Consider the following 19,711-nt stretch of genomic DNA (forward strand, 5'->3'; position numbering starts at 1 on the left):
ATGGAGGCGTCTGCTGCACAAGATGACGCAAGACGCGCCGCAAAAGCAGCCGCAGCCGCAGCAAAGGAAGCTGCCACTGATAACCAACTGAACGACAAACCGAGAAGAAGAGGCAGACGATCATCACAGTCGCTGAAAGTACCAGTCACCCCCTTGTATGTCCATTTGTCGGTGGAGGCCCCGTTCGCCAAATGTTGCGCTAGGATCGGTCGGATCAGCATGTCCTATCCGCGACATCATCTTGAAAGAATAGTTTTGCGGCGCACAATATGGTAATGGCAGGTCCCTGGACCATCAAGCAAATCAACATTGTGTCTCCGCATCAATGACCCTACGGTTCCTGACAAATTCGCCCAGGTCTATGGTGCTATTCCAGTTGATGATATGGGCTTAAAGTACGACAAGCCCATGATTCCTGGCTGAACCCAGATTTGTCACAGGCGTGGGCCAATCTCTTCTTGGTTCCAACTGACTAGGCACGTATGGATAGAGCTAGTTAAAACCATAACGCGTTGAAGCAAGCAAGGGCGCCAAACCACATACGCAAAGAAGTACATCAATAGTGGTTGCTTGCACAAGCTGCAATGTGCTGGGTACACCAAGGGCAAGTTCAGCCTAGAACCTGACGCGAAGCTTGCGGCTATTTCTCCGACACACAGGGCTTTTTGGGATTGAGCTTCGACAATCATGACATAAAGACTTACCTGCCATCATCACACGCTCACTTACCTTGGTCCTGAAGGGCTATATCCACGCGCATTATCCTTGAAAGTCTACCGCGGTCATCCGGAGCAAACAAGAACCATGTGTCGTCCATCGACAGCCAAGCCCTTCAGAGAACCTGACAGAGACAGAAGGGCGTCTTTGTGGCGCAAATAAAGGCCTCGGAGACTCTACTTTGAAGCATTGATCGTTATACCTGAATGAGCGACGCATTCACTGCCACCCCACATCGGTAAACACTCTATGTCCAGTATAGAATTATTCCGTGCACAGTATACTCAACCAGTGTCACCTAATATATACCCACACTTCCACAACCAATCGACGAAACTCATATGTTATAGAGCAAGACATCATTACACCCGATGCCATCCTGCAACTGGATAGAGGAATGTTCGAATGCCAGCTCTCTGATCCCCCGCACCCTCCTCTCCCCGGGTCAGATGAACGACAACCGTATCAGTCTGGGGCGTCAACATGACAGATCCCTTTGTATACTTTGACTCGAAGTACTGGATATCGACTAAAGTGGAAGAGGTCAGCTACGACAGCCTCAACTTGCAATTAAGATTGCGCATCTTTCTGTCTCCAAAATCTCTTCTTTAAAGACATATTTACTATCTTGTCTGGACAAGTCCTTTTGCACAACTTGCCACATTTTCGGCAAGTCGTGTACATGCCCCGTCAAATCTCGTCTGGAAGTGGCACGATGCCATTGTTGATGCGACAATGCTGTTTCAAATTATGTCAACGCGGTCGAAGAAGCTCATTGAAGGAGCGGTCACACTATCACCGCATTACAAGAGATAGGAATGTGGCGTTCAACAGATTATAAACATTTTCGGTACAATCGCATGGCCAACTCTCCAGATGTGCGATAACTGCATCATGTATAAATTATCGATCAACGTGTCGAAAGCAGATCATTGCTAAGAGAGTGTGCGAGACGACGAATTCTTGTATACGAGTAGAGAGCAGCAGCCGCACCCGCTATTACGACAGTTTCAAACTAACGTCGTCGGTACCTCGGTCGGCTACTGGAAGGCCCCAAAGCGCATACGAGAATAGGCGACCAGCGTCCTGACCTATGGAACACCTCAAAGACCAAAAATATTTATCCAGATGAGCATTTCACTAAGCCGCAACTCCTAAAGGCCAAACTAAGAGCAAGGTATATATCGCTTTTTACTTATTTATTTTTCGAGTCTAGAACTAACTTTAGAATAGAAGTTTGAAGGCAAAGAACATCGCAAATGAATGGGGATTAATCAGTTAATCTCGGATTATCATCGATGAGTCCGTGCCGGGGTTACTAAAGACGAAACCTCTACCAACACAGATACAGGAGATCAATATCCTTCGACACTCATCCCTGACCAAGCTATTGTCAACATGACATATTGTCAATGGTAAGGATAAGGCCAATACTCTTGCGAACCGCTCGGTTGTTCCGGCCCCCCCACGAGGCCTTGTATCCAGCTGTCTCGGACTAGACAGCGACGCATACCTCAACCAGCGCACAGAAAAGATGGAGGATTGCCTGTACCAAATTTCCAGATGCGCCTTCGAGTTAAAGGGCTCGTGGCACACATTACGAAAAGATTCACAAACGCAAACCACGACGCTACTTTCAGTCTTGCGATAAGGCTCTCCAGGCGATTGCTTCTGATGAAGTCAGGATCAAGGATAACGACTACAAATTTGAGGCTCGGGCTTTTAGTCAAAAGCCTACAACCAAGACAGGCTGGATCATCCCGGGCGGACCTTTCGATGACTGACACCCTCGTGATCAAAGTGTTGTTTTCTGTTCTATATCCCAATGATCGCCTCTCTCATATCACTAGTACCACCTTCTCATTCCTACGGTGATGGTAAAACTTCATACCTAGCCATCGTAGATTGACTGAAGTATATGGAATCTGCTCATGATTTGAGACAAGCGAGGAATTTACAACCACCTAACTCTTTCTTCTTCTCAATTCATCAATTCATCAACCAAAATGCTAGCTTCGCAGATGCAAGCGACCTTCAAGTACGATGAACCCAGCACATGTCTTAGGCCAACGGTCTGCCTTGCACTCAAGAACAACGCGCCGTCAATCCCGGTTAGCAAGTCGGATGAACCTGCATTGGCCGCCTTTTGCTATCAACAACTCTGGCATTAGTTAGGGACTCACCCAAGCTTATTCTAAGCAACGCAGATCCGGAGACACCATAGCAACCCTGGGACAGTTCCCAGATTCGTGCTAGGTCAGAAGCGGGAAATGCGAGTGATCTTGGGCCATACTGGGAGAGTAGGTGGGAGGCATTTGCCATTGTACCAGTACAGTTTGAACGTTGCCACAAAACTAAAGCCTCATCAGATAATCGGTAATTATCCCTCTTCCCTCTTCCTCCCTGCCCCCCTTTCCCCTCACAGGCAAGCCCGAGGCCAGTGACAGTTCCCACTGCTAACACGCATGCAGTTGCCGCTGTCCTGGTAGACAAGTCCACGAGCCCCTATCGGTATTTCAACCTTAGCAATGAGATGGGCACAGGAAAGACGATCATATACCTCCTCCATACTATTGAGGTGTTTTGGCGCAGTCTTGAACTTGATCCGGCTAAAGCAGGGAATATAGAGTACCGACCGACCCAGATTCCTTCCCGTTGGACAGAGTACTCTCAACAAGTCCTTTACTCACTGCCCCGTATCAATTGCAGAACACGACTATGACTACGTATCATGTTTATTTCCCCGGCAGTCGAAGTTGTTGCAGTGGAATATGTATTTCCAGGAGGGAAGGTTGAAGAAGCCAAACATCGATACGATAGCAGAAATGCTGTAGTAAGGCGGATGCAAGATATGATCTACAACACTTACTCAACACCGGATGTCTATACTCTCTGGAAGGCGAGTTACATGGTTCCTTGTACACAGAACAAAAACGAACGTATGATCTGGTGTGGGGTCTGGTTGCATCCCAGCTCTACGAAGCAATTCACAGATGCTTCATACATCACGCCTTATCAACCAAGAGCACAAAGAAGCCCAGATTACTTCTCTGAATTTCTTTTTGAATTACAATATGCCGCCATATCCAGATCGTCAACTCATACCTACAAGCGTCAAGTATCATCTCAAAGATGAAGAGAGCTCGCTCTCTGACAAGGTGGGTATTACACTAGGCATTTGCTCTCAGCCAGATTTGAGATCTCGAGCAGCAAGCTTGGGAGGACCCCAAGGCAGCTCATCACCTTGAGTTGTTGAAGATGAAGAAGGCGGCCACAGACGAGGCAAAAGATTCAGAACCTCTGACAGATTCCAAGGAAGCCCAGCCTGCCACTGTCGTCTCAGGCACCAGATTAGTGTGGTTTCTGCGACCGCGAGCTGTCATGCACGCCGCCGAAGTTCGTAATGCAGCGCAATAGTGTGCTGACAGCCCACTCACTGAAATTTGATACGCCTCAGTTGCCGATACGACTTGACAAGGTTACCCACCATCATCTAGGCTATCCGAGAGGGATTCGAAACTTTTTTTTCCAGATTTCCGGAACGTGCTGGCCTCTGTTGATTATAAGTCATGATGGAGAAAGATCGCTTTGCCCCATGACTAGGGCAGCGCTACTAACTTCGTCATGAAATTCATCGATGGATGGAGATTAATCTTAGAGGGAGTTGCCCCCGTTGAAGTGCAATTTGATGGGGGTGAGGAGTTCTTGAACTCAACCTCCAACACTTTCATTTAAGTAGAAGCCTACAAGCTATCGTCACGACTACCTCCGAATGATACATCTATTACTCCGGACCCAACATCCGCCAAGTCAAGATCAAAGTCGAGGTTGTTATCAGCATCCATCCACAGCTTCCTGAAGAAGTCCAACACCCAACATCGCTTCTCTATCACTGTATCCAGCCAAGCAGGATATCGCAGCGTGGATTACGAGTATGATGAATACATACCTTGACCGGTGTGGAAGATGGCTGTGCGTGTGTTATATCATAACGAGAGATGAACCAGGGATTTAATGTCTCGGTTGTGTTATCTCTTTTCAACACCAAGTCATGAACGAGGACCCAAGACTACGACGTTCGAGCAGCCAGCAAGAGATATCATTCGAAGCGTCCCCAGAATCAAAGGCCAGTTACATGAACAGCGCGCAGACTCAAGAAGAACACGACGTTCGAGCAGCGAGGAAGAGAAAGCATTCGGTGCGTCCCAAGGAGCGATGGTCAGGTACATAAACAACACACAGAATAGAGAAAGGGAAATAGCTTTCGCTTTTCACGGATACTGCTCAAGTATGGCCAAGGGCATTTGGAGAGCAAAAACTACCTCTCATCCTGTACAGAGGCCTCGCTTGCCTGGCATGGAATCAGGAACTTGCTTGCCATACACATCAACGAAACACTTCTGTTCTGGGCAAGTCTGCTTCATCCCGACTTTTTACAGCACAAGACGAGCCTATCACGGCTCTTGTGGCGACGCGGCGATGGTGGGTCAGTGTGAGGTGTTGCTTTGGACCTTTGAGTTGACGGCGCTCTGTTGACGGGAGTTACACTATACGACTGAAAGTTCCTCTCACTTAAGAAGAACGCCAGCGAGTTGGTTGTACTTTCCGGGGTCATTCTGGCTAGACTCTGGCTACAACAACCAACAAGACCTCATCCTTTTTCCGCAAGTTTGAGAAGACACTATATTCAGGCAGGTTCACTATCCCCCACCAGTGGAAAGGGTATGTATCCTTTACTCGTTTTCTTTCAAGTGTAAAACTAACTTCAAAATAGAATTGTCAAGGGCACAGCACGTCGTAGATTGATGGCGTTCAATGGTCCGATCTGTGGCTATGGACCTACGCTGCAAAGCGATCAGGCCCGTTCACTAAGGGGAGATGCGGTGTCACTTGTCAATGCTGTGTAATGTGTTCAAATGACATTTTGAAGCATGAATACTGCTTCATCCGCCAATGTGAAGAATGCATCAGAACCGAGGATCAATGTCTCTCGTCAGCCAAGACAACAGACTACACCAGGAGATGTGACATATAGTTGTCATGTGCCCGTCTCTGGGGAAAGAAGACATGCCTCGTGTCACCCACTTCGACACGGATAGTAAATGCTCATCTTAAGCATTATGGTGAATCCATCGACTCCAACATGAGCGGTATGATTGTGGAGCGCCCTTGGAGGCTATATACAAGATTCCCCTCAAACCCTACCGACACGACTTCTACCCTTTTGCACAACATGAAGAACGAGAGACATCGCGGCTATTCACGATGTCCAACGAGGTACAAGAAACCATCCTGAAAACACGATTCGTCCCCGGGTTCACCACTACCGTTACTCAAACCACGATTCTCAATTGCCAGGCCACCGGTTGAAATGAGTCTGTCATGATGCAGAGTCTCAGGTATATATACTTTTTCTGCAGATGACTGCATCTGATAACAGAGTTTTCCTGACATGAATGTCAAATGAGCTGCTCATCTGGGAAAACGATTACAATTGTGAGGACTGCCCAGATGCTTTGCACCAAGATCCCAAGAAGTTCTACTCCGACACGCTCTTAGGTTGACTATCTTTAAAGCATTTCGATAGCCTTTGCTGGCTATTAGAAAGGCATTTGCTGAGCTTTATCCACCGAATCACGTCATCCTAGACATGTCTAAGCTCAAGTTCGCTCGGTTACCAGTTACTATCCACCTTACGACCAAGTCGCGAAAGCCTCTCACCATTCACCAACGGCTCTCGCAACTCTCGCACGAAAGCCGACTGGTGCAAGTTGGCAACTGGCCACACTGACGGTTTCCCATTTGCCATCCATGACCACAGTGTAGACGATAACGGCAACATCGGCTTCCAAACGCAGTGGGTCGGTGACCCAAACAAAAGCAGCTCCTCTGGTACCGGCCCCTCAGCCCGTCGGTCTTTCGTACTCGGCCGGATACAGTGGTTGCAAAATAGTGACGATGGGACTGAATTCCGGGAAAACGGGCAACAATTCGAAGCTCCCGGTGGAGAGGATTTTGACTCGCTCCAAAATGGATGGCTGCTCATACAGGATGTGTATCTGGGCAAAGAATGGCAATCCCAGTGAGCAGGATGAAAACCATCGATAGGAAGAAGAGACGGGTCGTCAACAGACGCTATCTTCAAGCATCATTGGTGTCAAGATGTTGAAGAATCCGACACAAAGTTCGATGGCTGATAGCAAAGTCTAAGCGAGATAAAGCGCCATGATCCAGGAGAAGCCATTGGTGCCGGCCATCAGTTGTCATTTAGTGACATCACGGTGATAAGTTTGACTCAGGGAACCTCGTTACTCCGGGCCAAAGTAGCCTTACATTGGTCGATCAAGATTGGCGGACTTAACTGCTAGACCAAGGCAGGCACAACAACTTAGCCCCCTTCGTCGTCATTTAGTGACATGATGCTAGCAAATGGTGTCCCTTACATTGTCTCCATCCCGATCTCCGACGTCAAACCTAGCTCCGACGGCCGAACCTGCGGGTTATTCAAGCCTTCGCAAGGGCAGCAAATGAGGCTCTTGCACGAGAATGTGCAGCAAAGTCTGCCAACTGTGTCGCTTCCAACATCTACCGTACTGTTGTCTACTGCCCCTCAGCTGAAGAGCAGCCTTTTCAGCAGCAGCTTCCTTTGCCGCGGCGACTACATGAGCCCACACACAAATGTGTTAATCGATTGGTTCTCAAGGAACAATTGCGAAACATGGCCTCGACTCATCACAACGGCTCGCTAAAATTGAGGATGTCTTCCGAAACGGACAAGCACATGGTCAGGATTGACAATTCCAGCGATTGCAAACAGACATCAGATGGGAAATCTCGAACTGAACATGAGATTTAACAACACTGGGTTTCCCATACCGTCGACGAGGAGAGTTCATTCTGTTGACGCCTCGCAAACTGTGCAGGCTTGTCCAAACAAGAGACAAAGGCCAATGAACAAGCGACTGGTCAGCCGTACCATGACTTACAACAACGAAGACGGTGACGACGAGTATCATGATAGCGAAGACGACCAGGTCCAGCAAAGACGACCCCGAAGGCAACCTAGAAGACGAGTGAGACAGTGAAAACAAGAATGGAGAGAAACGAAACCGCAATAAAAGCTACAGAGTAACCCAAAACGATATCGCCTTTACTATCCCTCGGCTTATTGAGTGCAGTTTCTTCTCTAAGAGGCACCAGGAAATTCGAGATACTACCTTCTGATATCTACTTCGCCGGGGACGATTTGATCTCGTTCGATTAGGCCCAAGACTTCAGGTATTCAACTGGCTTCGATAATATATTCTTGGCCCATGCAGCACAAGTTCTGGCCTTTGCTCACCAGTATTGGTACAAGGATTTGCGATACCTCAAGGATTCCGATTATCAGAGACGGTTTCCTATTAGCCAAGGTTACAGCCAGGACAAGGCAATTGCAACATGTTTTCACTCGACGACCTTAGAACTCTTGATCAAGGAGGTGTATAAAAGAACCCAGAGTCGAGGCTGGTTCCCAGGGTTGGGGGTAGGCAATGGAAATAAGCAAAGGACGAAAGAAACTTGGTCTATATACCGGGTTTCGGTTTAGAGAACTAAACAATAAGCTGAACTACCTACAGAAGATCAAAAAGAGGCTATTTGGTTTACTGGAAGTTGTAAACAGGGCATCATGAAATAATACATTTTTAAACAACCCTCTACTGCCCTTGGTGATACGTAGAAAATAATTGTTCACGCAGTATTTGACTTGAACAAGTAAAAGAATCCGTGATTTGTCTGTAGCCAGTTCCTTGTCTCACTGTTGTCGAAGCATTGAGAAACGTGTCTGCGAAGCTGTAGTCGAGATCCCTCACGTGATGCCCTGCTTGAGTTGCTGACAGTAGCGCACGTGATTGCGGTGGTCCCTCGGCATTCATGAGGGGACCCTGCATTACTGACTGACACCTATACATACATATATACTTTACATATCGCCCTACGGCGAAACCGGAGCTATCGAATGAAGCTTTCAGCACCATATCCTCACTTCTAACCGTCGCCTACATGCCTTTCCACTAAACCGACCTCTTCCAAAAAAGCAACCACCAAAATATACAGTTCCGAGGCATCTTAGTGCCCATCATGATACCGACCCCGCCACCCCGCTCCTTGCGCGACAAGTGTCTCGAGCTCAGAGACAAGGTCGAAGCGTTTCTTACGGAGGAACCCGAGACAGAAACACTTCGCGATGTGCAATCCCAAGTCCGCAAGTCGATAGAGGCCGTTGACGAAGCTCTACACAGATATCGGTATGTTCGGGGAGATGACGGGTATGGGCGGATGCTGACATGCGCAGACCGGAACAAATATCGTTATCATATAATGGGGGAAAGGACTGTAAGTCGCATACCTACAAATTGAATTGAATAGGCGCTGTAATGGTCACTGACACCTCCAGGCCTCGTACTCCTCGTGGTGATCCTCGCTCGCATGGGTCGCATCTACTACTCAACCCCCGAACCATCCACCAACGGCGCTTCCGCTATTACACCCCCCGAGAAACTCCAATGCGTTTATATCGTCGCCGCGCATCCATTCCCCGAAGTAGACGAGTTTGTTGAAACGTCGAGCGCAGAGTACGGACTCGAAGTTGCGCGCTATGTGTTGCCGATGAAGAAGGGTCTCGAGATATATCTAGAGGAACGACCGAGCATCAAGGCTGTCTTTGTCGGAACGAGAAGGACAGATCCCCATGGCGAGAACTTGACTTTCTTTGACCCGACGGACGCTGGTTGGCCGTCGTTTATGAGAATACATCCTGTAATTGATTGGCATTATGGTATGTACCCCGATTGAAGCTGCAAGGCCAAAGCTAACAATATTGCGAACAGTACAAATCTGGGCTGTATGTTCCACTCTTCAATCTTCATTTCATCCGATGCTAACATGTCCAGTTTATTCGCCACTTAGGAATCGAGTACTGTCCCCTTTACGATCAAGGGTATACGAGTCTGGGCGGAATAAAAGACACCCATCCGAACCCGCATTTAAAGAAGCAGGGACAGAACGGGGAAGGGTTCCGACCTGCGTACGAGTTGACGCAAGATGATGAGGAGCGACTGGGTCGCGAATGATGAAGCGAGTGGAGCGATTGTATTTGTAAAGGGCCTTTTTGCATAGGGATCGGATTGTATATAGCATTAGACTCTTGGCGTTTTGGATATATATTTTGCTATATCACGGCATTTACTTGCTAATGCTCACGTCATGTCCTGTGTGGTGTACTTCTAGCCGGGGTCTAATTGACCGATGAGTTGTGTACAGGGTAAACAGAAGCAAGATGATGTTATGTGAACGATGCCATTACACATGTCCAGCCTTTATTTAATCGAAGACTTAATGCTGAATGAGGGTCAAACGAGACTCTTGTTCATGTTTATACCATTTTGGACCGGCTCTTAGGTTGTTAACTCCCTGTGTTCTATCCGAGTCTTGAGCGCTAACGTAATGTGGTTTGTGTCTGTCCCCCGAATTGGACACCCTCCCACTGATGTATCTGCCAAAATGGCCCTAGAATGATCGAGAAATATTGCTAGAAGTCCCCTGAGGAAATATTAATTGACACGGCATATAAAAGATAAGCAATGTTCGCCTATTCGACTGTCTCCATGGAATGAGACGTTGGGATGAATTTTCCCCAAAGTGTTGCCAACGGTGGGCAGTCCAGGATGTTAACCGAGATTCGTTAATCAGCATTCCATCAATCTGTAACAGACTATCCTACCCTTATTCTTCGACCAAGGAAGTTAGGAAATAAGCTATACGAATGTTTATTAGCGCCGGGTATCTGAAACGTGAAGGGATCGACAGGTACATCTCGACAATCGAGGTACATTGTGAATATGAGGATTGACTACCTACCTGTGTAGTCGCTGAGAAGAAGCAGACAGTCAATTCATCCTGTAGACCAGACTCTTGGGTGTGTTTATTCTTGTTTCTATCACTAGTCATCTAGCAAGAGTAATACTGAGGCAAGAATGCAGACCGACTGAACATCACAACATGTACATACAGCATTTAACCGCCCATGATTTTATCCGTTCCTTGTTCCTGTTCCTGTTCCTGTTCCTAAACACGCACCACCTCAACAAGGGCTTAAATGACATAAACTCCACCACCAAGGTTGACATTGCCGAACATCCCAGCTTTCATCCGGTTAATCACCCAAAACCTGGACCGATCCCCCTCATGATAAGCTCATTCGGAATCCAGCCCGAGCCCCTTGCTCATACACCTGAGACGAAGCGGAGATGCAGCAAGGGACCACGACTGAACGGAAGATATTCCACCGCGACCAAAACAACAAGGATCATCAGATTATCTGCAGGAGTTGGGACGATGAACATCGTTGACGATGCAGGGGTTTGACATCCCAGGCTGATGGTCAAGATGCTCAAAACATATATATCACCAAAGAATGGTCTACTAATGATCAACCCAGATACGCCAGTGGCTGTTCATTCATTCATTCTTTTCTCCTACCCTTTTACACTCTTTTGAAAAGACGATACACATTCTTTTATCCAGTCATTCATTCATCACTCAAAATGCACAAATCTGCCCTTATCGGTCTTTTGGCTTCGAGCCCAGTCTCAGCCCAGCTTCACAGCCTAGCGCAGGCCGCTGGTCTCAAGTACTTCGGTAGCGCTGTTGACAACGGCTACCTCAGCGATTCAGCCTATGCCAAGCTCGCCAACAACGTTGAAGAGTTTGGTCAACTCGTCCCCGAGAACGGACAAAAGTGGGAGACTGTCGAGCCCACCCGTGACCAGTTCACTTACAAGACTGCCGATGTTGTTCCTGATCTTGCCAAGAAGAACGGCCAGATCTTGCGATGCCACGCTTTGACTTGGCACAGCCAGCTGCCCACCTGGGGTGAGTCCTTCGAAGGTGCTGTTCGATAGATGATGTTCTAACTATTGTAGTCTCTGCTGGCAAGTTCTCTGCTTCTGAACTGACCGAGATCATCGAGGCGCACATCGCCAATGTTGTTGAACACTACAAGGGTGACTGCTACGCCTGGGACGTCGTCAACGAGGCTATTGACGACAGCGGCGAGTGGCGCGACAGTGTCTTTTACCAGACCCTCGGAACCGACTACCTTGCTATTTCCTTCAACGCCGCCAAGAAGGCCGACCCCAAGGCCAAGCTGTAAGTCTTTGTCAGTCTTTCTCGTAGCGTCTCTAACAATCCCAGGTACTACAACGACTACAACCTCGAGCAGAACGGCAAAAAGACCGACCGCGCCGTTGAAATCGTCGAGATCCTCCAAAAGGCTGGCGCACCCATTGACGGTGTTGGTTTCCAGGGCCATCTCATCGTCGGCGAAACCCCCTCTCGCTCCGAGCTCACCACTGTTCTCGAGCGCTTCACTTCCCTCGACGTTGAGGTCGCTTTCACCGAGCTCGACATCCGCCACTCCGCCGTCCCAGCCTCTGCCGCTGAGCTGAAGAAGCAGGGAGACGAGTACGTTAACGTCGTCGGCGCCTGTCTCGACGTCAAGGGCTGTGTTGGAGTTACCGTCTGGGGTATCACCGACAAGTACAGCTGGATCCCCGATGTCTTTAAGGGTACCGGCGAAGCTCTCCTCTACACCGATGAGTACGAGAAGAAGCCCGCCTGGACCAGTGTCTCCAGCCTTCTCGCCGCTGCCGCTACTGGTGCTCCCGTCACCAGCACTGTCGCTCCCGTCGTGACCACTGCTGCTCCTACCACCATGCTGACCAGGACCAAGCCTGTTTACACCGACTGCGACGACATCCCCGAGACTGATGAGCCCGTGTACCCCTCAACCTCCATGACGAACAACTCTGTTCCTACCACAGATATGGGTACTCGCACTGCCCTTGGCCCTGTTTACACCAACGTTGATGATAATGATGACGACTGTGCCAGCGAAGAGGCTCCTTTCCCTACCTATGTGATCCCCACCAACGGCACAGAGACACTCCCCACAAAGGCCCCTGTCTACGGTGGCGACGATGACTGCGAGGAAGATGGCTCTTCCCCTGTCCCTGTTGAAAGCGATGACTGCGAAGACGGTGACTTTGAGCCCACAGCCGTCGCCATCTCCACCGCCGCCGCTTCAGCTCCCACCCGTGCTCCCGTCGTCCGAACCACCTCTGCCTACACCTACAAGTGGAACACCGAGACACGCCCATCTTACCAAGTCCCCAGCGGTACTGCCCCAGCTGGCCCCATCGGAACTGGCAACGCTGGTCTTGTTAAGCACTACTACCAGTGCGGCGGCAAGAACTATAACGGTCCTACTGAGTGCGAGAAGCCTTATAAGTGTGTTGAGCACAACCCTTACTACCACCAGTGCGTTGAGGCTTAAGGGGTAAAGGCTAGGGGTGTGATTGAGGTGGGGGTTTAACTTTAACATGTATATATTTTTCAGTGTATAATTAAGACTTGCTTGATGCAAGCATTTTGGATAGTTGTTCAATAGAGATGATATGAACACTCAAGTTGCTACAGAGTCAGTGTGATGCATACACCAATCCCCGGGATATCTGTTTGTCGCCTCTATTAATATTTGTTCATTGTGTTTTGTGAGTGTTTTCGATGGTAGATTGCCTATAAAGCAAACCTGAGGAATCTTCTAGACGTCCAGCTAGAGCTATATAATACTGAACTGCCCCCAGCATAAATACCTATTAAGCTTGAAGAATTAAATCTTCTTTTCTATATATATTTCTTATATATTCATGCGATGCTGGGAGGTGGGTCTGTTTTGGTCTTCCAATGCGCAGCGGTTATAACCGCTCCTTCCCTCCCTCCTTCCCTCCCTCCTTCCTCCTCAACCTCGCTCCACAAAGTCTTGCCCAAACACAAGGATCATCTTGACCCTTCCTTTTGAATTATATATCAGACCACTCTTTGTCATTTTCGCATTCAAGGCAGCGCTTTTCCCCCTGTCCACCTTCAATCCTTGCGGCTATCAACATGCCCAACATCTCCGTGCTCTTCACCAAGCGAGACATCCGAGCCATCACTAACGGCGACATACACTGGCTCGTCGCCGTCAAGCTCGCACGACTGTCTCCCCGAGCTTACTTGTACTTTTCCACATTCTTATGGTTTGACGACTTTGTGGCTAGCCTCCCGGGGGCATACAGTCGCACACCACAGCATCAGTACGAGCGTGTGATGGCCTTTGGGAGGCACAAGATGCAGGAGATCCACATAAGGACCAAGGTAGGTTTATGATACCCTTTTATGATCATGGCACTAATACTCTCCTCAGAGGGAACGAGAGGAACTCATGCAAAAGTCCAACGCTGCGGCAGCCGTTACGCCTTCTGGGCATGTTTTTGGTGACGATGATCTGATCGCCTTGTGAAAGCCCCTGTATTTAAGGTATGTATTTTGGTCTTGGATACAAGGACTGGAGTTAATATATGTGGCAGTCCCCTTGCACGACGTTAGATGGAGAGATGTGTTCGAAGCCTCGATGGAGCTGCGGAAATGAGTAATAGTCTGATTCCCTTTTACTACAAATTACTATAGCAAGAGTAGTACATGCAATGTCCAGGTTTCATTGACGATGATCCCTTATCCAAAATGCAGTTGCCTTGGTGAATGTCGTGAGAAACCGTCGCTTTGCAGCTCGTTCCTTCCTAACACTGCCCATCAGGTGACTGGTCATTACTTCGTCTTCTCTGTGTTCTCTATCTTCTCCATCTCCCAGCACTCTCTCACCTCCTTCAAATATTCTTTTGCACTATATACCACCATCGGCAATCCCATCAATATAAATTCTCACAGCAGACTCTCCTGCTTCTTCTTCTTCTTGAGCCATGATCCCCTTTGTCAGCACCTCTCCCATCCCCGACACACCCGAAATGTACGTTCTCACAGTCGACGAGATTCGCGAGCTGTCCAATGGTCACACCTACTTTTCCACCCTCGTCAAGCTACAGAATCTCTCCCGCAGTGAGCTAGGAAGATATCTCGAGAACCAGGATTTCCAGTACTGGTTGCATCACGATGTCGGCGTCAAGACCGGGGACTGCAGGAGAGATATTGTATTCATGATTCAGGCTTGGGTCAAGGAAGGCTGGCTACGGATATTGAACATGGTACGTTCCATTGCCCACGCCGTTTTAAGATATGGATAACTAAATGCGTCTAGACAACCCCGGCCGAGTGTCTGACAGTTGAGAACGAAGACACTGGAGGGTTCAAATTTTACGGTGATAATTTGATCGCCTTATGATCAGCCTTTCGATACGCACCCGACCGCAGAGACTCAGTAGAAGGGCTGGGAGGGACGAGTCCATTGGCAACGTTTTGGTTCCATTCTGAGATACTTCGATCAACTCATGACAGTTGCGTGCCCTCAAACCAACGGAACTTGTTGATTCTCGGATATCCCATGTATTCGGTGTAGACTGGGGCGACGTTATTTCACTACTGCTGCTGGCCGACTGAGGAGTTACTAATGTTATCATATCTGACCGACATTGAAAGCTTATAGGCGAGAGTTATGGAGGTAGTTTGGATGCGGGCTGGTAATGACAGCCGCTTATTATGGTACCAACGCTTGACAGAAGACTAGTAGCTCGCCTCTATCCAGCAAGAGAATTGGACAAGTCAAGCAACGCCCAACTTCGTTCTGGGGGGACCACCAGTAAGGCTGGAGTCGAGCGACAACTCAGGCCACAAGAAGGCCAATACTAGCCTATTGTTTTGCCACTTACCACCAAGCAAACCAGACCGACACATGTCGAAGAGGAAGGGGGCAAGAAGAACAAGAAAAAGGATGAGGCTACCCTGGACAAGGCGATCGAATACATATTTAATTAGTATTACTACTGGATCAAGAACAAACAAATGTTTCAAGCAGATCCTTTAAATCCCATCGTGACATATGTTTAAACCAAGCTACTATCTCCCGGCACATTAGTTGGGGGTGCCTTGAGACAACCCTCAGAGATGGGCACAAGAGCACAAAGCTTCTTATCTGGGATGGCATGTATTACTAAAGAAGACATGGAAACTACACGAGAGTATAAATTTACAAACACAATTAAGAAATAATAAACCAGAAAGTCTAATGGAAGAAAAATGTCAGCCAAGTATTGAGTGTGCAGTCATTCATCTCGTAGTAGGTCCAATGGCGTGTTCTAAGCGTGCTGGCGAAATATCGAAACACAGCTTTCAAGAAAATCTTTGGAGACTGGAACGGCGCAGGTATAACGCCCCGAGTCATGATAGAACCACATATTTCACGACATGAATCATGTTTTCTGATTACTCAGCACAATCGCGGGGACGGACCATCGGGACCCACAAACCTTATCCGAGATGCACGTGACCCCAAATCTCAATATCAGAACAATAGAGTGTGAATACAAGAAAACAAGTGCGATACGTTCAATTCTTCCAAAGTAGAGATGTTTCTTGGTCAATTGGGTAAAGAAGAGGTGTAATTTCAAGTGGGGCACATCGAGATGTGCGTGTGGGGCCCGGTGGTGGGGAAACTTGCAAAACCTTGCACAACCCACCACACTACACCATATATACACAAACTACATCACAGATCTTCAACGAATCATCTAGGCAACGTGACGGAGTGGTTAACGTGATCGCCTCGAAAATCTAAACCGTAAGCGATTTCCTTCGGGAGCGCAGGTTCGAATCCTGCCGTTGTCGATTCACTTTTTTTGTGTGTGTCTCTGGTGAGAAATGTTGGTGTTGGGGGTTGGAGACGTATCTTTTTGTACTGAGGGACTTTCTGTAGTTCGTTTAGAGGGACTGGATACCCGTGGAACAAGCTAGGTTCGTCTGGGGGCGCTTGTTGGAATGCAGCAAACTATTGTGGTGATAGCCTCATTTTCGACCATGACACTTTTCGGCCGGGTTTCTGCCGCAATTGCACACTTTTACACACCCACACTCTTGATTTGACTTCTATTTTAACATATGTGCCGTTTGTTTAGTCATCAAGCGTGGACTGATGCTGCCATCCAGTTGAATGCGAGGATCAAAACACCACCCCCACGGCGGGCAACGTTGTTGGTCCCGATCTAGGATATGATGATAAACAATCTAATAGGGTAGTCTAAGTATCGTGAAGGTTTCGTCCATTATTCTTCTAGTTGTCCTTTCTGAAACATGGAGGCCACTCAACAACATCCGCCCAATGAATCAACATTCCACGTATTTTGTCACTCCTACCTCGAAGCTAATCACTGAATCATGATGAACATCTGCAGGTTCATACTGTCAGGACGGGGGCGAGGGGGCAGCGGTAAACCTTGGCCACGGCATGCCCTCTCAAGGGCTGCCCGTACGACGGACGCCGACGCCGATGAGGAGTCGGACAAGGTAAAAGGGTGGCTAAGTGGTGAGGTCCATGTTTCGATAGCCTTTGCACAGGCCGCAGCTGCAACAGCGCCCTTCTTCCCCTCTGACAGCTTTACTCGGAGGACCCACTGCCCCGGACGGTATATCTAGATCCCCGACCCGACCGCCGGCCCCGCTTCTGCCGTCCCCCGGCAAGCTGGTACCAAGTGGGCGGGATAAACTTATCTCGATTGCGGTGTGTGGCGGACAGGTAGCTTGCTTTTGGCATGCAATAGAATAAGTGGGATTCGCTACTGTGATGTAAAGAACCAACAAATCAGTAGCTGATTCCGCCATGGAGGCCATCGCTGCGGGAATAAGTACGAAGATCCAGTGGGTTGAGCTGAGCGGGCTGTAGCGGGGTCACACCTGTCTTTTACCTAGTATCTGTCTCAGATGCGCTATAATTTAGTTACCTCTTTATTCTGTCTTAGACATTCTCTTAGGCCATTTATCATCATCATCCACTACCCTTAGTCCAGGAACATTTGCCACGCTTATCTCTTCCCCGAAATCGTCATGTCCCACGTGCCTCTTGGCTACAGCAACTAGCACACCACCCACGTTCCCAAAAGATCTACACGTGCATCACCCGCGCATCGCCGTTGGATCTACCACCACTATGCAGATCTGCAGGGTTGACGATCCTGTTTGTCTGGGCGTCGATTGAAGTCTCTATTCGTCACCGAGACGAAATGAACCTCACGCGAGCGACATATTGTCTTGGCTTGGTTTAAGCTTAAAAGACAGCCTGTAAGCCAATTGAACTTTGCTCTGCAGACGGTTCTGATCTTTGACAATGGTTGCCACGTCTTTTCTCGTTCAGCTGGCTTTGTTGCCTTGCTTGGCTATTGGTTCTTCTCTTGCGTCTAGATCAAAGTCCTTTGACTATGACTCTCTTACACTGAGAGAAGTCGGCGCTCGCAACACCCTTGTAAGTGAATCGTCCCTTCTCAGTCAAGCGCTCATTGACATTCCCAGGACTGGCGTGTGTGGCTAGAGAAAGATGGACAACCTATCTCCTTCTGGCATGATGTTCCTTTGTATCCCGAAAAGGGAAACAATCGCATCGTGAGCTATGTTGTTGAGATCCCTCGATGGACCGACGGCAAGATTGAGACCCGTCGCGACGAGCCTCTAAGTATGCTGCCACCTTCACCCGACAATCAATAAGTCTGACCATCTAGATCCCATCTTTCACGACGACAAGAAGAAGAAAGTTCGTTTTGTGGAAAGCGTATGGCCTCACAAGTCCTACCCCTTCCATTACGGATCTATTCCCCAGACGTGGGAGAGCCCCAACTTTGACCACGACTTTACGGGATATCCTGGTGACAACGATCCCATCGATCTGTTTGACATTAGTGAGGTGTAGGTGACTTCCTTTAGTTTAAGAGACATGGCTAACTCGTATCCCAGTCCAGCCCATGTTGGCCAGGTCAAGTCTGTCAAGGTTCTAGGCGGGCTCGCCCTCAACGATGTGAGTTAACAATACACTGCGTCATATATAAATGCTGACTCTCCAGGGTGGCGAGACTGACTGGAAGGTTATCGGAATCGATACTAAGGATCCCCTTGCCCAACTTGTTGAATGTAAGTAACTCACCCCTAGTCAGTCCCAAACTAACAATCCCAGCCGTCGAGGATCTTGAAAAGTACCGACCCGGTCTCGCCAAGACCTTTTACAACTGGTTCACCGTACGTCCCCCATCTTCTTTCCCTCAATCTCGCTAACACACTCAGTACTACAAGGTCCCTCGTGGGGACGACGTCCTCGAGATTGTCGGAGGAGACTACCAGAATGCCAAGTTCATGTCCAAGACCATCAAGAGCAGCCACGGCGATTGGCAAGATCTCGTGCGCGGAAAGGTTGACTCCAACGAGATCAACTACAACCAGACCAGCTTCAAGAGCTACAAGAGCTACGTCAAGAGTAAGGATGCGACTAAAAAGTTCGGTCTTCCTGTTGAATCCAAGATGCTTCCTGCTGCGGAGAGGCCGGCCAAGTATGATCTGTGGTATTACTTGGACAAGGACTACAAGTTGATTGAGCTTAGTAAGGAATAAATCCTGTGGCATTTTTGGTGGATTAAGCGACACGAGTCAAGAGGCTGTCTCCTGTAAAGATCTATATTATAATATGCTACTCATTGTACTAGAAGTATTGCACAACTGGCCTGCCTTTGGAGCCACCAGAGACGAAACTATTAGGCTGGCATATGTTGTTTAGACTAGAATGCAAAGTTGTTTACTTATGTATTGTAAAGCTTGAACAGTCTTGGTGTAATGGGCGAGAAGTTAAATTTGTTTTGAAGCTAACCAGAGGATACATGTAGAAACTTCTGCATGTATTCCATCCTAAACTATATCCCACTTATCTTTCATTCTGTGTCCTAGAGTTATACTTTCCAAGTCTTGATATACTCTGAACTCTCAACTCAAAGTTTTCTGTAAATAAAAAGTAAAATAAAGAATAAACTCGCTGTCCTAGATATTTAAGTAAGCTTATATCTTGCTTCTCTCTTCCCTTCTTCTTCTTTTACCATCAACCACACACCGACCAATTCTTCTAAAAACATTCAGAAACTTGATCTTGGATATC

General features: G+C 48.2%; 8 protein-coding genes across 8 annotated transcripts, besides 1 other annotated feature; all 8 read left to right on the forward strand.

The window, feature by feature from the left end:
• On the forward strand, positions 1 to 675 carry FPSE_07419 (uncharacterized protein; the record flags this gene model as incomplete). Its single annotated transcript, XM_009260537.1, has 3 exons — positions 1 to 155; positions 300 to 395; positions 519 to 675. The coding sequence occupies 3 exons, from the start codon at positions 1 to 3 to the stop codon at positions 673 to 675; spliced, it is 408 nt and encodes a 135-aa protein (XP_009258812.1).
• Positions 676 to 3,791: 3,116 nt separating this feature from the next.
• FPSE_07420 (uncharacterized protein) lies at positions 3,792 to 4,134 on the forward strand (the record flags this gene model as incomplete). The annotated part of the gene is made up of 2 exons (XM_009260538.1): positions 3,792 to 3,875; positions 3,928 to 4,134. The coding sequence occupies 2 exons, from the start codon at positions 3,792 to 3,794 to the stop codon at positions 4,132 to 4,134; spliced, it is 291 nt and encodes a 96-aa protein (XP_009258813.1).
• Positions 4,135 to 4,768: 634 nt separating this feature from the next.
• Positions 4,769 to 5,624, forward strand: FPSE_07421 (uncharacterized protein; the record flags this gene model as incomplete). The annotated part of the gene is made up of 4 exons (XM_009260539.1): positions 4,769 to 4,915; positions 4,979 to 5,203; positions 5,366 to 5,439; positions 5,492 to 5,624. 4 exons carry the CDS (start codon positions 4,769 to 4,771, stop codon positions 5,622 to 5,624), a joined length of 579 nt encoding a protein of 192 aa, XP_009258814.1.
• Positions 5,625 to 8,838: 3,214 nt separating this feature from the next.
• FPSE_07422 (uncharacterized protein) lies at positions 8,839 to 9,830 on the forward strand (the record flags this gene model as incomplete). The annotated part of the gene is made up of 5 exons (XM_009260540.1): positions 8,839 to 9,005; positions 9,053 to 9,093; positions 9,155 to 9,535; positions 9,588 to 9,601; positions 9,651 to 9,830. 5 exons carry the CDS (start codon positions 8,839 to 8,841, stop codon positions 9,828 to 9,830), a joined length of 783 nt encoding a protein of 260 aa, XP_009258815.1.
• A 1,473-nt stretch (positions 9,831 to 11,303) lies between these two features.
• Positions 11,304 to 13,093, forward strand: FPSE_07423 (uncharacterized protein; the record flags this gene model as incomplete). Its single annotated transcript, XM_009260541.1, has 3 exons — positions 11,304 to 11,631; positions 11,682 to 11,907; positions 11,953 to 13,093. 3 exons carry the CDS (start codon positions 11,304 to 11,306, stop codon positions 13,091 to 13,093), a joined length of 1,695 nt encoding a protein of 564 aa, XP_009258816.1.
• A 430-nt stretch (positions 13,094 to 13,523) lies between these two features.
• Positions 13,524 to 13,555: a microsatellite.
• A 149-nt stretch (positions 13,556 to 13,704) lies between these two features.
• FPSE_07424 (uncharacterized protein) lies at positions 13,705 to 14,101 on the forward strand (the record flags this gene model as incomplete). The annotated part of the gene is made up of 2 exons (XM_009260542.1): positions 13,705 to 13,956; positions 14,006 to 14,101. 2 exons carry the CDS (start codon positions 13,705 to 13,707, stop codon positions 14,099 to 14,101), a joined length of 348 nt encoding a protein of 115 aa, XP_009258817.1.
• A 457-nt stretch (positions 14,102 to 14,558) lies between these two features.
• FPSE_07425 (uncharacterized protein) lies at positions 14,559 to 14,977 on the forward strand (the record flags this gene model as incomplete). The annotated part of the gene is made up of 2 exons (XM_009260543.1): positions 14,559 to 14,840; positions 14,894 to 14,977. 2 exons carry the CDS (start codon positions 14,559 to 14,561, stop codon positions 14,975 to 14,977), a joined length of 366 nt encoding a protein of 121 aa, XP_009258818.1.
• Positions 14,978 to 17,908: 2,931 nt separating this feature from the next.
• On the forward strand, positions 17,909 to 19,176 carry FPSE_07426 (uncharacterized protein; the record flags this gene model as incomplete). The annotated part of the gene is made up of 7 exons (XM_009260544.1): positions 17,909 to 18,043; positions 18,091 to 18,250; positions 18,297 to 18,480; positions 18,529 to 18,589; positions 18,636 to 18,702; positions 18,746 to 18,807; positions 18,853 to 19,176. 7 exons carry the CDS (start codon positions 17,909 to 17,911, stop codon positions 19,174 to 19,176), a joined length of 993 nt encoding a protein of 330 aa, XP_009258819.1.
• Positions 19,177 to 19,711: the final 535 nt, after the last annotated feature.

The sequence above is a fragment of the Fusarium pseudograminearum genome, chromosome 1, assembly GCF_000303195.2.
Source record: "Fusarium pseudograminearum CS3096 chromosome 1, whole genome shotgun sequence".
Lineage (NCBI taxonomy): Eukaryota > Fungi > Ascomycota > Sordariomycetes > Hypocreales > Nectriaceae > Fusarium > Fusarium pseudograminearum.